The sequence below is a fragment of the Anas acuta genome, chromosome 25, assembly GCF_963932015.1.
Source record: "Anas acuta chromosome 25, bAnaAcu1.1, whole genome shotgun sequence".
In the NCBI taxonomy this organism is placed as follows: Eukaryota; Metazoa; Chordata; class Aves; order Anseriformes; family Anatidae; genus Anas; species Anas acuta.
Genome location: NC_089003.1, coordinates 1,755,055 through 1,769,893, shown reverse-complemented (window position 1 = coordinate 1,769,893; position 14,839 = coordinate 1,755,055). Strand labels below are relative to the sequence as shown.

The following is a 14,839-nucleotide window of genomic DNA, read 5'->3' as shown; positions in this document are numbered from 1 at the left end:
TGAACACCCAAAGGGGGGGGGTGTCAGCACCCAAAACGCCGCTAGATGGAGCCGTCCGACCGAGGATGCCGCCGGGAGTCCGACCAAGGATGCCCCCCCCCAAAACGCTCACCCCCCCCCGGCTCTGGGACAGGGACACCCCCCTTTTGCAGGGACCCCCCCCCGGTGCCCTAATTAAGCCACTTCTAAGCCGCTTCCAATGAAGCCACCCACTTCTGCCAGTTCTGGACACCCTCCCCAATTTGGGAGGCCCTCGCGCAGCTCCCAGCAGGGCACACCTGGGGCCGGGCTCATCCCAAAAATTTCTGTCCCCCCGGAATGAATCCCTCATTAATCCCAAATTCGGGTTCCTGTGCCGGGAGGGGAGCCCCTGCCCCCAGACACGGCCTCAGGGTCAGGCTTCTGCTCCCCCCCCCGAGCTGCTCTCTGCTCCTCTTCTACCCTGGTTTGTGCTATTTCTTGGCCATTCTTCTGCGTTTTCCTTCTATTTTAATATTTTACTTCTATTCTACTCTTTTACTTCTATTTTAATATTTTACTTTTATATTTTATATATTTTAATATTTTACTTTTTTAATGTTTTATTTCTAATGTTTTGCTTCTACGTCACCTGTCCATCACCTCTATTCTATTCTATTCTATTCTATTCTATTCTATTCTATTCTATTCTATTCTATTCTATTCTATTCTATTCTATTCTATTCTATTCTATTCTATTCTATTCTATTCTATTCTATTCTATTCTATTCTATTCTATTCTATTCCTACTTATTTTTAAATCCTATTCTAATATTTTCAAATTCTATTTTATTCGATTAATTCTACTTCTATTCTTATCCCACCCCACCCCATCCCACCCCACCCCATCCCACCCCACCCCACCAAATCCCACCCCACCCCACCCCACCCCATCCCATCCCATCCCAAATTATTCCGTCCCCTTCCCAATTTCTAGAATTTCCCCAATTTTCTCCCCCCCCCCCCCCCCCCCCCACCCCAGTGGCGGCGGGGCCGGGACTCGAACCCGCGGCCCCCGGAGCTTGCAGTGCCCTTCGTGGCCGCCTGGTGGCGCCCTTGGACCGCGCTGCGCCGCCAGGGGGGGGCACCTGGGGGCTGGGGGGGGGGGGGGCAGTGCCTTTTGGGGGCAACAGGGGGATTTTGGGGTGGCAAATATTTCATTGAACAATTCAAAGCCCCCAGCCAGGCTTCAGAATTTCCCCCCCCCCAAGCCCCCCCAGCCCCTTTTCTTAGGGTTAAGAACCTGCCAGGAGAGGTAGAGACCCCCCCACCAAAATAAAAGCCCCCCCCCCCCCCCCAGTCCCATCCCCCCCTCTATTCTCCTTCTTGCTGGGGGGCTGGGGGGGGCTGGGGACAGCCCCGGGGGGTGGGCAAGGGTGGCAGGGCCTCGCCTGGGGGGGCTGGGCTGGGTGACGCTGTGGGGGGGCTTTTAGGGCAGCGGGGGGGTCAGGACCCTGAGTGGGGCTGGGAGAGGGGCGCAGAGCCCTTGGGGGGGCAGCCCTGGGGGGGGGGGCTTGGCAGCGAGGTCCCCCTGCTGCAGGAGAGGTGGGGGGCGCACAGCAAATTTGGGGGTCTGGGGGGGCTGTGCCCTGGGGAGGGGGCTGTACTGGGAGCCACTGGGAGCTGCTGGGGGAAGGTGGGAGCTGGGGAGGAGGTCTCACCCTGCAGCCCCCCCCCCAGCCCCAAAAACTAATCCATCCTACTCCCTAACCCCAAACCTTCCTACACTGTGCCCCCCCCGCTCCCTGTCCAACCCCCCCCCCTTAACTCCAAGCACCCCCAGCACCACGACCCCTTCGCAACCCCCTCCCCAAAGCACCTCCCGCTGCCCTGGGGGGGGGGGGGGGGGGCCCTGCCCACCTCGCCCCCCCCCCTTTCCTTTTTTCCTTTCCTCCCCAGCTCCTGCAGCCCGCGCTCTTTATTTATTCCTTCTCCCTCTTTCACCCACTCTTTGTTGTTTCTTGAGAGAGAGGGGGGGAGAGAGAAAAAAAAAAAAAAAAAAAAAAAAAAAAGAAAGAGAGAGAAGGGGAAAAAAAAAAAAAAAAAAAAAAAAAACAGGAGGCAGGAGCCTGTTTTGCCTCCCAGGCAATATTTCTGGAGCCAATAGGAATGCGCACCCACCCTGCCCTGCTCCATAATTAAAGGCTTTAAGCAGGCGGCCGGGGCTGGAGCTTTGGGCACAGTCTCTGTCTCTCTCTCTCCCTCTCTTGCTCCTCGCCACAAGCCGTGAGTTTGGAGCCGGCTCTGGGCACCTCCAGGGCCCCCTGACGCGCCGCGGGTAGCCGGGGGTCCCCAGCCGGGCTGGCACCCCCCCCTGCTCCAGCGATGAGCGGCTCCTCCTTCGACAAGAAGCTCTCCAGCATCCTCACCGACCTGTCGGGTTCGCTGAGCTGCCATGCCGCCTCCAAGGACTCCCCCACTTTACCCGAGTCCTCCGTCACCGACTTGGGCTACTACACCGGCCAGCACGACTACTACCCGGGCCAGTCCTACAGCCAACCCGTCGGCCACTACCCCTACCACCAGTTCAACCTCAACGGCATCGGGGCCGCCGGCACCTACTCGCCCAAATCCGATTATTCCTACAGCCCTTCCTACCGCCAGTACGGCCACTTCAGGGACCAGCAGCTCCCAGCCCAGGACGCAGGTAGGATGCCCGGGAAATGGGGGTCTCGTATCCTATCCCCCCCCACCTCCTCGCTTGGGAGCTCCCCTGCTACTAAAAGAAAAAATTTTAAAATTCGGTGTTTTTAAGTTGGGGACGGAGCGGTTGTGGGGTTGCCGGTGCGTTGGTTGTTCCCAGCGGAGGACGGGGAGGTTTTGGGTTCATCCCCCCTCCGGTGTTGCAGACCTCGGGTTGGGGAGGGGATTCGGGGGCTGTTTTGGGGACCCTTTCTCCAGCCCCGTCCTCACCTCTGCGCTCTGTGCCCAGTGTCGGTGAAGGAGGAGCCGGAGCCCGAGGTGCGGATGGTCAACGGGAAACCCAAGAAGATCCGCAAACCCCGCACCATCTACTCCAGCTACCAGCTGGCGGCTCTGCAACGCCGCTTCCAAAAAGCCCAGTACCTGGCGCTGCCCGAGCGCGCCGAGCTGGCCGCCCAGCTGGGGCTCACCCAGACCCAGGTAAGGGCTGAGCCCCCCCCCCAAAAAAAAAAATCCCAGCCACAGCCCGTGGGGAGAGGCGGGAGGGGGAGATGGAGCTGTACCCCTGCTCCTTTTTGCAACCCCCGAGTCGCTGTGGGTTTGGCACGGCTCCGGATGAAGGTGTCCCTTTGGGATGTGGGGAGGGATGGGGGGGTTTGGGGGACCCCAGGGGTGGTGCTCCCCTTTTGCAGGGTGCTGGGATTCCCTGCAGGGAGCAGATCCGTGGTGCCGAAGGGACGGGGGAGAGGAGGGCAGGAGCGGAGAGAGGGGACGGATCCCGGCCATGCCCCTATCCGAAATTTCGGGGTTTATTTCCGCAGCCAGCCCCAGCTCAGCCCCCGCTCTGCCCGGTCACCCAGGAGGGGCCGAATCCTGCCCCGGTCCTTGGAAGTGTCCTGGGTCAGCACCCGGCTTCCTGGGATGTGAAATCCCAGGCAGGTCGGGGTGCTCGGGATGGGACACCCAGGACGGGGCGCTTGAGCTGGGTGCTGAGCACGGGGTGCTGCGGATGGGGTGCTCAGAACCCCACATCCTGGCTCATTTGCCCCAAATCCAGCCGGGTCCAGCCCCTGCTCCTCCTGCCCGGGCTCCCCTTCTGTCTGTCCCCCTGGCACCCCAATCCCCAGCTCCCGTGGGAGACTGGAATTGGGGACAGGAGCACCCAAAGGTGCCATCGGGGGGCTGCCAATTTTGGCTACACCCAACAAGAAGGGACGGGCAAGAGGGGCTTCTCCTTCCCCACGCTGCCTCCCAGCTTTGGGGCTAAACCTTCACTTTTGAGGCTTGTCGGGCACGGGGACAACCCCAACCCGGTGTCCTTGCTGGCATGACAGGCTGCCACCGCCGCACGGCCACCCCAAACCCGTGTCCCATCCCGTCCCCAACCCGGTGCCCTCCCTGCCTGCGGGCCGGCGCCGGCGCCCTTGTGCCGCCCTTGGCGCGGCGCTCCCCGGCGCGGCCTTCCTCCTCCTCCCTTGGGCGATGAAGCAATCGGGGACACTCGGCAAAGGGCTGACGGAGCGCGTCACCCGCTCCCAGAGGGACATCCTGTTTGGGTGACAACCACCTCCTCCCCCCCCCCCCAACCCCACGCCCCTTCCCCGGGGGCCAAGGGCGCCCAGCGCCGCGGCCTCACCCAGCGCCGGGGACGCTCCCGACGCGCGACGTGCCGGGCCGGTGTCCCGTGATGCATGGCGTGACGGGCGGCCCGCGACGCCCACATCCCTGGTGGCTTGTCACCGTGCACCCAGTGCCCGGGGTCCCCAAATACCCACACCGTAGGTGGCTTCCCATGGGGTGTTTGGGGTCCCCATGACACCCGCACCGTCAGTGGCTTCGTCTATGGTGCGTGGTGTGGGGGTTCTCCGTAACACCCATATCATCGGGGGCTTCCTATGGTGCACGGTGTGGCTGGGGTCCCCAAATACCCACAGCATAGGTGGCTCCCCATGGGGTGTCCGGGGTCCCTGTGATGCCTATAGGATAGGTGGTTTCCCGTGGGGTGTCTGGGGTCCCCGTGACACCCATCTCACAGGAGGCTTCCCGTGGTATCTCCGGGGTCCCTATGGCACCCGTATCACAGGTGGCTTCCCATATTGTGTCTGGGGTCCCCGTGACACCCATATCACAGGTGGCTTCCCATGGCGTGTCCGGTGTCCCTATAGCACCCATATCACAGGTGGCTCCCCACAGCCCCCCTACACAGGTGGCTTCCCACGATGTGCCGCGTGTCCGGGTTCCCCCCAGAAAAAAACCCACAAACCCAGGGGGTGCCTTCCCGCAACCCCACTGCAAGCCGACGCGGGGCACTCACCCCCTTGTCCCTCCCTGCCAGGTGAAGATCTGGTTCCAGAACCGCCGCTCCAAGTTCAAGAAGCTCTACAAGAACGGCGAGGTGCCGCTGGAGCACAGCCCCAACAACAGCGACTCCATGGCCTGCAACTCCCCTCCTTCCCCGGCCGTCTGGGACAGTAATTCTCACGGCAGCGCGCCGGGCCGGACCCCGCTCCCGCAGCCGCTCCCCTACAGCTCTTCGCCCGGCTTCCTGGACGAGCACAACCCCTGGTACCACCCGCAGACCCTCAGCGGACCCCATTTACCCCACCAGCCGCCGCCGGCCGCCACGATGCATCACACCTCCCCGGGGCCTCCCCCCAACCCCGGCGCAGTCTACTAAGGGAACGAGAGACAGTGGCAGGACTCCTTTTCCTTCCTTTTTTTTTTTTTTCCCCCCACTTTTTTTTTTTTTTTCTTCTTTTTTTTTTGTTTTCAAGTGTTTCCAGGACACGCATGTACACACACCCCTATGTATACACTTATATATCCTATACTCTCATCTCAGGAACAACAGGACCGCAAAGGGTTAAACTCGTTAGCTCCACGCCAAGGGAAGGCGAGGAAAAGGGGGCGAATCCTCCTCGTGTATTTTTCTTTTTCCATCACCCCCCCAAAAGCACAACGGCCCCCCGGGAGCTGTGTTTTTCCCCACCGGCCGTGGTGCCCCCAACCTTGGGGCGATTGGGGCGAGCCATTTTGGGGACGACTGCTCCGTGCCGGGGTCCCCGAGGAGCACCCGGAGCCCAGCTTGGGATGGAAACAACGGGGACCAAAGCCATGGCGAGGAGGAGGAGGAGGAGGAAGAGAGACGGCTGGGGGGTGCCCAAGGAGTCGAGGGCACCGGACGCATTTTGCCTTCACAGCACCCAAAATCCAGCGCCCAGTGGGGACCGGCACCGGGCTGCGGGACCGTGGGTGTCCCATGGGTGCCACCCGGCACCCCCAGCCCGGATGGGGCTGCGGAGCCCCGGCAGCTTCATGGGGATCACCCGGGACAATGCTCAGACAACGAGGTGGTTATTTAAAAATTTAAAAAAAAATAAAACATAAAAATGGGGGAGGAGGGGGGGGGGGGAATATTTTAATATTTAAACTGTTCAGGAATGGCTTAAGTTATTTTTTAAAGAGAAAATTGTGCTAGTGTCTGTTTTCTAACAGTGCCTCCATCTGTCATTTAAGCTAACGGCGAAGCAGAATGCCTATTTTTTAAATAAGTCGACAACACATTTAAAAAAAAAAAAACAAAAAAAAAACACAAAAAAACCTCTTTACTATTTTTTAAGAGAGTGATGCTATTTTTTTAAAAGCAGAAAGTGCAGTTTTAAGAAGTGTTCATATGTGTTGTACAGTCCCGAGGATCTTATTTATGTTGCCTTATATAAATAGGGGTGTATGGGGGAAAAAAAGAGAGTGTACATAAGGTTCGTTTGTATAAAGTTGATCAAAACCAAGTCGTTTCGTTCTGTGTTTTTTTTTTGTTTGTTTGTTTGTTTTCGATTTATTTTTTAAGACCAACCTGGCCGGTGACTGCTCCCTCCGAGGACGGGGGCTTCCTCCGAGCCCCCTTTGCTGCTTTCTTAGCAAGCAGAAGCTGATCCGCGAATGTTAATAAAAGTGCTTTGAATTTTAAGGCTGTCCCAACGCTATTTTCGGGGTCGGTTTGCCAGCGAGCGGGGAGGACCCCGGCCGTGGAGGAGTTTTTTGGGATAGGGAATTTCGCTTTCAGCCCCGCGTCCCGTGTCCTGGGGACAGCTGGGGACATGGGGTGACAGTGGCAAGGTGACGGGAACGTCCTCTTCTGGCTCCCCCTGACCACTTTGTGGAAAGAGAACTTTTTTTGGGGAAAAAAATATTAAAAACTGTATTCGTGCTCTGCAGAGCCGCCTCCAAAATGCCGCGGAGCTGCGGCGCTTCCCTTCCACTGCGCTTACTGGGAACCAGTAGGCTCAGAACCGTGCAAACTGGGAGGGCAGCTGGGCTGTCCCGGTGTCCCCTTTGGGGTCACTGCATGAGCAGGGGCTGGGGGGGACCCCTGCTCGCTGCCGTGCCGCTGTGGGACAGCCATGCCCGCTGCCGTGCCGGCACCACCAGCCCCTTGAAGCTTCCATGCGCCCACCCTGGTCCCCGGTGGCCATGGATGGGGTCCCCCAAAGCCCCCCCCCCAACCCCCTAGGTCTGGTCCCTCTGCGCCATGGGCATGGCCGGGATGCAGCCAGCTTCCAGCGCACCCCCAGCGGTCCCCACGTCCCCCTTGCAATGACCGAGGACACTCAGGGGCTGTCCCTGCACCTTGCGCCACCGGGGACTTCCCCAAGAGGGCTGTGAGGTCCCCAACTCGTCCCCGTCACCTCGTCCCCATCACCTCATCCCCTCTGCCACCCCAGCCGTGGCTGCAGAGGGACCTTGGGTGTCCCCAAACGGGCGTCTGCGTGTCCGGGCTGGCTGCGAAGGGTTAAGGGGAGCTGCCAGCCCCTGGTCCCCGAGCGCTTGGGGTTGGGGTTGGGGTTGGAGGCTGCGTGCAAACCCGACCCACAGCCGGCAGGCGGGCAGACACGCTGGAGACACTGCGTTTTATTAGGGGTAGGCTGCCAGCAAGAGCAAGGAGGCGGCGGGCGGGTTGGGAGAGGAGGAAACCGAGCGGCGTTGCCTGGAGTGAGAAGCATGTCATGAGCTGGCCCCTTTTTTTTTTTTAATTTAGGAAAAAAAAAAAAAGAAAAGAAAGAAGATTACATATCCGTGGATTATATAAAGGCTGGGCGCATCTCTGCCCGCGGACAGGCGCTAATCCTGCTCCCCTCCGGCGGCACTGCCTGCAAACCGGGCTCCTCCAGCCAGCCCCGACGGCCCGGGGATGGGCGCCCGGCAGGAATTTGGCTCGCAGAGGCTGTGCTCAAGCAGCCCCTCGTCCCTCCTGCCCTGCCCCGACACCCCAACCGCACAGCAGGTCCTGCATGGGGCCGGGGGTGCCCACGTTGGGGGTGCCAGGAGCTGGAGCCCCTTTGGAAGCTGCCCGATGGAGCCAGGCACGGCGCCTCCTGGCTGCTTTCCCCCTTTTCCTCCCTGCCAAAAAAGGGGGGGCACCACCAGCATCACCTGCAGCTCCACCAGCCTTGAGCCCAGAGGTGGCCAAGACCCCCAGATTCTCCCCAAAAGCAGCCCCAGGACCTGGATGTCCCTCTCCAGGGACAAACCCTCTCCTCCTGCCCCTGCATCCTCCCAAAAGCAGAAGAGCGCAGGCAGGGACCCCATGGCCCCCCCACCACGCTCCTCCCAGTGTCCATCACCCACTTTGGGCTCAAAGAACCCCTTTACCCCAGAAACCCCAACGTTGCTTATCCCAGTTCTCCCAGTTCTCCTCCTCCACCACCACAGGGGACGGAGAGCAGCACCGGAGGGTCCTGGGATGGGGATGCTGGGCAACCCCAACCCCAAATGTTCCCGGGATGGGGATGCAGACCAACCCCAACAACCCCACCGAGGGCATTTTGCCATCGGCCACGGGCACGATGAAGGCTCCGAGCTGGTTCCCAGCCATGGGGGAAGGGGGTCCAAGCTGTCGGGAGCAGGCTCGGGTGCCCGCCGGTGTCCCCGCACGGCTCTGCCCCGTGCCCGCGCGCACAAGCCCCGGCGCGCAGCCCTCCCAGCGCGGCGCTCGTTTCCTGCCCCGTTGCAACACGCCGCTTCCAGCCGCTTGCGTCACGCCGCTGCCAGCACAAAGAGCGGGGGCAGCCGCCCGCCCACGGCCCGGCCTGGCATCCGCGATGTCTTCATCGCCTCCCTGGCTCTTGGCTAACCCGGCACGCGGCAGATGGAGAGCCGAGGAAGGACACGAGGCAGCCGCGGCATCGCCGCTGGCTGGGGCTCGGCCACTGTTGTTGGACGTGGAAAATAGGATGGAAATGGTCCCGGGTGGCTTTGAGGACATCTCGGTTGCCTTTGTGGCCTGGGTGAAGCACCGGCAGAGCCAGCATCGCCCTGCGTGGGTGGGGTTGGGGACAGAAAGGGGACACGAAGCTGCCCAAACATCCCCTGGCGATCCGAAGGGGGCAGGTTGGACACGCAGCCTGGGCTGGTGGAGGGAAGAGGGACCCAAAAAACCCAGAGACGTCCCCATTCCCCAGGGCAGGGAATCTGGAGGGGATTTCTCCTACTCAATGCCTCGATCCCTACCAGAGCGGGACGTTCTCGAGCTCTTGGCCTTTTCAGAGCCTTCCCAAGCCAAGGATGCTCCTGGCTGATGAGAGGAGCAAAGCCCAGCTTTAGCGATGCTGTGCTGGAAACGCCGCCCCTCTCCTGGTGCCCAGCAGCCAGCAGGGCCGTGGTCCTGTCCTAGCACAGAGAAAAGGGCAGGAAAGCCCCCAGCCCCCCCCTCCTTGGCTTGCAAACCCCATCCCTTGCTCTGCAGGAGCATCCCGAGCAGCACCGGGGCACGACCACCTTTTTGCACCGAAGGGGACAAAAACCCACCGCCGTTTCCCACCTAACACAAGTCACCCGCACCCATGGGTGCCCTGAGCAGGCTGCGCCCCCCCAGGTGGTGCCAGCGCAGCGGGGAGGGGGGGGATGGCTCTGCTCTGAGCGAGGCTCGGTGCAGGGCAGCCGCGAGCAGCGGGCGGGCAGGATCCCGGGAGCCAGCGCCTGCTGCAAGACGGGACCTGCGAGAGGCTCTGGCTGCAGGTCCTTGGCAGCACATCCGTCGGGAAAGCTGAGCGGGAGCCACGGCCGCTGCCGCCCGCGTTCCCCCAGCCCGGGAACGGATATCAAAGAGGGGAAGCGGCAGCGCACGTCGTGGCACGGGGGCAGACCTCTCGGCCGGCCCGTACACGTCCCCGCGGGCTGGATCCTTCCCTTCCCGGGCACAGCGAGGTGCTGAGCTCCCCCCAGCCCCACTGCCATCAGCGGGTTCCCCCCCCTACAAGTGCAAACGGATGGTGCTCGGTGACCGGCACCCCGAGCTGCTGGTGCAGCCGGTGCCGTGCTTCAGCCCCTTCCCATAGCCAGAAATAACCCCCAGAGGGAAGTCACAGAGCTCCTGCCCGGGGACAATCCCACCCTGCGAGGGGCTGGGACTTCCCCAGTCCCTGTATGAGAAATTGTCACCCCCCTGGGGACATCGTCCCCCCATGCACCGAGGTCCCAGCCATGGGGGTCCCAGCTGTGTGCTCCACGTCCCCCCAGTGCCACCTTTGCAGGGTGCTGGTGGCCGTCCCAGGGCACAGCTTGGGGACAACTTGCACCCACGCTGGGGTTTGGAGCCCTGAGTCCCCACGGGGTCACCGGCACGTGGCTGCCAGCAGCCCAAATCCCCAGCACAGGAGTTGATCCCGGTACCCGGTGCTGCCCCAGGAGCTTTGGGGCACGCTGTCCCCGCGCTCAGGTCCCATCCTGACCTGCCCATCACTCACAAACCCAGCTCCTTGGGGTGAGAGCCAAGCATTTTGGAAAAAAATCTGGCCCCAAGCGCTGCTGCTGAATGCGTGGAGCAAACAGAGCCGTGCCCGGAGCTGTGCCGTCCCCAAACCTTGGCACCCCTGAACCGAAATGCTGCAGCGAAGAGGGGATGAAGGGTCGGGTAACGTGGTCCTCGAGGCAGGCAGCGATGCTTTCAGCAGGGAAATAAAATGTGGGGGGATCGGGCACCCAGCCCACCTGTGCCATGCAGAAAACCCAGGTAGGGACGCGCCGCAGCCCCAAATCTCTGCTGGGCAGAGCCCCACCGCGGCTCCCGTCCATAAATAACCATAAAACCTTTTTTAGCCAGATCCTGGCCTCTGAAAAGGATAAAGGGAGAGGTGAAAAAAAACTGCAGCTGAAAAAGGTTTCCCCCCCCTGCTCCCAAAGTGTCGGGGCCAGGAGGAGCTGGGCAGTAACCCCGGGGTCCCCAACCTGCCCCGCGCCCCCCACCCTCCTTCTCCCACCCCTATTAAAAGGAGACATCTTCAATAGCTGCAAATTGCCCGTAATTACCCCAAGGAGGCGGCGAGAAGCCCCTCGCTTAGGGGCCCCCAATTACTTTAATTGCGCCTCCAGTTGGGAGGAGCGGGGCTGGAAATAGCGGCGGGTCCCGCGCAGATGTGGAGCTGGGCGGGGGGGGAGCCCCAGAGCCCTGCTTGGGTGCCCCCCACCCCACAGGGCCACTTCACCCGCAGACGGGAACCTCCGAGGACAGGGATCGAAGTGTGTCCCCCCCCAAAAAAAAGCAGGGACCCCCCCCAAACGTAGCAGCAGGTACTGAGGAGCAGTCTTTACTTTACAATCGTACAGCCCATTTATAACGGGGGGCGCATACGGTAACGGACGGTGTTTATAAATAAAGCCAGGCTTTGTTCTTTTTTTTTTTTTTTGGGGGGGGGTGTCTGGGGACTCCCCACCCCTCCAGCCCCTCTTGGGGCCACCCCACAGTGTCCATGACCAGAGGGACCCGGGGCTGTGGCCAAGTCCTGTCCCACCGGGCCGGGCGCACGGGGGCTTTGTGCCGGAGCCGTCTCGCTGCAGACCGCGACGGGGCGGGCGGTCCTCAGTTCCCTGCAGTCAGCGGTCACCTTCCTCCTCCTCCTCCTCCTCCTCTTCTTCTTCATCTTCCATTCCAGGGCATCGCTGGGCTCCCCGGCCCCTCGGGGGGGGCACGTCCCCCCTCCCCAATGCTGGCCCTCCTGGAGCCGCTGGGTGCTGGAGCCAGGGCGGCATCACATCATGGGACCCCGGGGCATCGCGTCCTGTGGGTGCGGCTGGTACCAGGCTCCGAAGCTGCTGATGTAGTTGCTGGGGGCCAAAGGGGGCCCCTTGCCCGGCACGGGGATGTCCCAGAGCGGGGGGATGTTGGGGGAGCAGGGGGAGAGCGAGGAGGAGGTGTGGAGGTGCTCCCCATCGGGCACGCTGGAGCCCTGCTTCATGATCTTCTTGTACTTGGAGCGCTTGTTCTGGAACCAGATCTTCACCTGCGGGCGAGAGCGGGGTGAGCAAGGGGTGCAGGGAGCACAGCGCCGTCCCCCCATATATTTTGAGGACCCCTCTACAGCCCTCGTCTCCCCCACCTAGGACACCGCCTGCCCTTTCCCAGGGGCACAGCTGGCCCAGCGCGGGGGTCTTATGGGATGAGCCCAACCCTTTACAAGCCACTAGAGAATCCACAAAGGAGGAGAATGTGGCTCTAAAACCAGGGCAACGTGGGATAAACGGAGAGCAACCCGAGAGCCTCCAGCCGTGCACGTCCACCAGTGTCCCCGCGTGTCCCCCCCGCCTCGGGCTGTGCCCCCACCAACCCAACGCGGGTGCTGGGGCTGGGTTGGGGTGCGGCGCGATGGGGCCCCGCCGCGCGGCGGCTGGGGTGGTGGCCCCGCTCATTCCTCCCCGCGGTCCCCCCCGCGCTGCCGGCAGGTTCCCACTTGCCTCCTCTTCCCCGGCTTTATGAGCTCGCTTCGCCCCTGGCTCCGGGCTGCACCGCTGCCGCCTGCCTGTCTCTCCCCATCGCCTTCAAAAACCCACTCGCCCCGTCCCGCGGCTGCGGGGCCGCCCAGCGCCGGGCACGGCTGGGCCGGCAGCCAGGCTCCGGGGCTGGGAAAGTCCCGGTGCCGCTGGGAGGTGCGAGCAGGGGCGCCCCGGACCCGAGCCGCGGGGCCTGCCGGCGCCGGCTGCCCGCCGCGGCACGGCTCAGCTCGGCACGGCTCCAAGCACACGGCCTTAATCCGGAGTCACTCCCGGAGCTGGAGACGGGGGACGAGCCACGTGCGCTGCGCATCCCCCCCCTTCACCGTGCCGTGCCGTGGCCACGCTGGCAGCAGGGTTTTGGGGATGCCGTGGTTGTACCTGGGTCTGGGTGAGCCCCAGCTGGGCGGCCAGCTCGGCGCGCTCGGGCAGCGCCAGGTACTGGGTTTGCTGGAAGCGCTGGTTGAGGGCCTGCAGCTGCAGGCTGGAGTAGATGGTGCGGGGCTTGCGGAGCTTCTTCCCCTTGCCGTTGATGCGCAGCTCCCCGTTGGCGATGGCCGGCGGCTTGTCGTGCTCTTGGGGGAGGAGAGGAGCAGAGGGTTACAGCACCGCGGGAGGACAATAAAGCACCCCTCCCGCCCCGACCCCAGGGGGGTGCAGCAGGTCTTGTTTTTTTTGGATGTATTTTTGGGGAGCGGTGGGACCTGCTTCTGCCCTGCTGCTTCGTTTAAGCCCCCACGTAAAGCGAAGGGGAACCAGGAGGCACGGTGATGTCTGCTCAGCACCCCAAAAGCGGGCAGGCCGCAGGGCCATGCACCCACCGGGGGGGCCAGCAGGGCCCCGCGAGGTGGTGGGGGGCAGAGGTGATGGGGAGCAGGGGTGATGGGGGGCAGAGGCCGTGCTGTGGGCATGCTGACCCCCCCCCAGGCAGCTCCTGGCCACAAGGTCTGTGCTGGCCACCCCTGTTGTGGCTTTGAGCATCCCTGGGGGATTTTGGGGATGTGGGGCTTGGTGGGGGGCAAAACATGCCAGGCATGGAGACAGGGGACACTGAGGTGACACCGGGGACACCTGAGCTCAGTGGGACACTGGGCAAGCACAGGGCATCAGGTGTGTCTGCACAGCCCCATACACAGCCCCACTCCCACAGGGGAGGGCTGGGGGGGGACAGGGCTGGGGTCCCAGGGGCTGAGCCATGTTCATGACCCCCCCAGGGTGAACCCAGGGGCCACTTCTCCCTGGGGTGGCTCAGTGGGCAGTGTCCTGCAGCAGCTTTGGGGCAAACCAGACCAGAGCAGGGCTGAAATGGGGCAGGGGGCTGCAGAGGGGACAAGCTGGAATTGGGGGGGGGCACAGGATCGGTGCAGCAGGGGGGGGCTGGGACGGGACAGCGCAGGACCCGAGCAGCGGGGGCTCTGCGCCCACCCCCCGGGGGGGTCCTGCAAGCACCCAGACGGGGCCAGCAGCGGAGGGGGCATCACCCCCAGCCCCCTTTGGGTCTCCCCTGGTGGGGGGGCTCCCCTCCCACCTCTCCGAGCCCCCCCCATCCCCTCTGCCCACTGGGTGGCTGCGCGCTCCCGGTGCGCTTCCGACGGCGGCCGCTGCGCTCCCGGCGGCTCCGCGCTGGTTCGGCGGGACCGGGACCGGGACGGGGACCGGGACCGGGACCGGGACCGAGAAGGGGGTCGGGACAAGGAGGGGGGATGCCAGGAACGGGTGCGCAGCGCCGAGCACCCCGCGGCCGCCTTACCTGCGTCCTGCAGCCTGGCGCCGTGAGCCAGCCCGGCCGGGGGATGCTGGGCGCCGGCGGGCGGGTAGGGCAGGTAGGGACCGCCGTGGGGAGGCGGGGGGGGGCCCCCGGTGTAAGGATAGGACCCGGGCCGAGCGTAGGAAGCGAAGGGCGACGGGTCGTGCTGGGGGTGGCCGGCGGGGTGGAGGCCGCGCAGCGGGTAGTGCGGCGGCGAGGGGTGGCCGAGCTCCAGGAAAGAAGTTTTGGAAGGGTCGGAACCCAGCAAACTCTCGGCTACGGAGCTCATGGTCATGATGAAGCGGAGCCGAGCCGAGCCGGGCCGGGCCGGGCCGGGCCGGGCCGGGCAACCCCCGGAGCCCTCAGCACCGCTCCGAGCCCCGCGCCCCCCCCCTCGACGGGCTCCGCGCTGCCGCACCGCGGCCCCGCGCCCGGGGGATCCCCTGCCCGCCCCGCCCCGCCCCGATGAGCCCCGCCTCGTGACGTCACGGCCCCCCCCGGGGTGGGGGGGCAGCCCCCTGGATGCCCCCTACCCCATCCCCTCGGGGGTACCCCCTCGGAGCCCCCCCTGAAGCCGGGGTCCCCCCCAACCCGGCTGTGCAGCACCCAGTGGGGAAGGGGGAGCTGGGGTGGGGGAGGCACCGTGGTTCCCCCCCCAGTGTCCTGGCT

The 14,839-nt window shown here is 63.5% G+C and overlaps 2 protein-coding genes across 2 annotated transcripts; one reads left to right on the top strand and one right to left on the bottom strand.

Annotated features, from left to right (window-relative positions):
- Positions 1–2,130: 2,130 nt before the first annotated feature.
- DLX3 (distal-less homeobox 3) lies at positions 2,131–6,449 on the top strand. The gene is made up of 3 exons (XM_068660847.1): positions 2,131–2,665; positions 2,951–3,141; positions 4,997–6,449. Exons 1-3 carry the CDS (start codon positions 2,344–2,346, stop codon positions 5,336–5,338), a joined length of 855 nt encoding a protein of 284 aa, XP_068516948.1. The 5' UTR covers positions 2,131–2,343; the 3' UTR covers positions 5,339–6,449.
- Positions 6,450–11,146: 4,697 nt separating this feature from the next.
- On the bottom strand, positions 11,147–14,607 carry DLX4 (distal-less homeobox 4). Its single transcript, XM_068660855.1, has 3 exons — positions 14,174–14,607; positions 12,805–12,998; positions 11,147–11,936 (listed from the first exon to the last, which is right to left on the bottom strand). Exons 1-3 carry the CDS (start codon positions 14,463–14,465, stop codon positions 11,685–11,687), a joined length of 738 nt encoding a protein of 245 aa, XP_068516956.1. The 5' UTR covers positions 14,466–14,607; the 3' UTR covers positions 11,147–11,684.
- Between the last annotated feature and the right edge of the window lie 232 nt (positions 14,608–14,839).

Bases quoted from the DNA above. Each gene is read 5' to 3' on its own strand.
- DLX3 (XM_068660847.1), top strand. From the start codon at position 2,344: ATGAGCGGCTCCTCCTTCGACAAGAAGCTCTCCAGCATCCTCACCGAC. The intron at 2,666-2,950 runs GTAGGATGCCCG...CTCTGTGCCCAG, and splicing joins GCTCCCAGCCCAGGACGCAG to TGTCGGTGAAGGAGGAGCCG. The intron at 3,142-4,996 runs GTAAGGGCTGAG...CCTCCCTGCCAG, and splicing joins TGGGGCTCACCCAGACCCAG to GTGAAGATCTGGTTCCAGAA.
- DLX4 (XM_068660855.1), bottom strand. From the start codon at position 14,465: ATGACCATGAGCTCCGTAGCCGAGAGTTTGCTGGGTTCCGACCCTTCC. The intron at 12,999-14,173 runs GTAAGGCGGCCG...TCCTCCCCCAAG, and splicing joins CGCCAGGCTGCAGGACGCAG to AGCACGACAAGCCGCCGGCC. The intron at 11,937-12,804 runs GTACAACCACGG...TCTCGCCCGCAG, and splicing joins TGGGGCTCACCCAGACCCAG to GTGAAGATCTGGTTCCAGAA.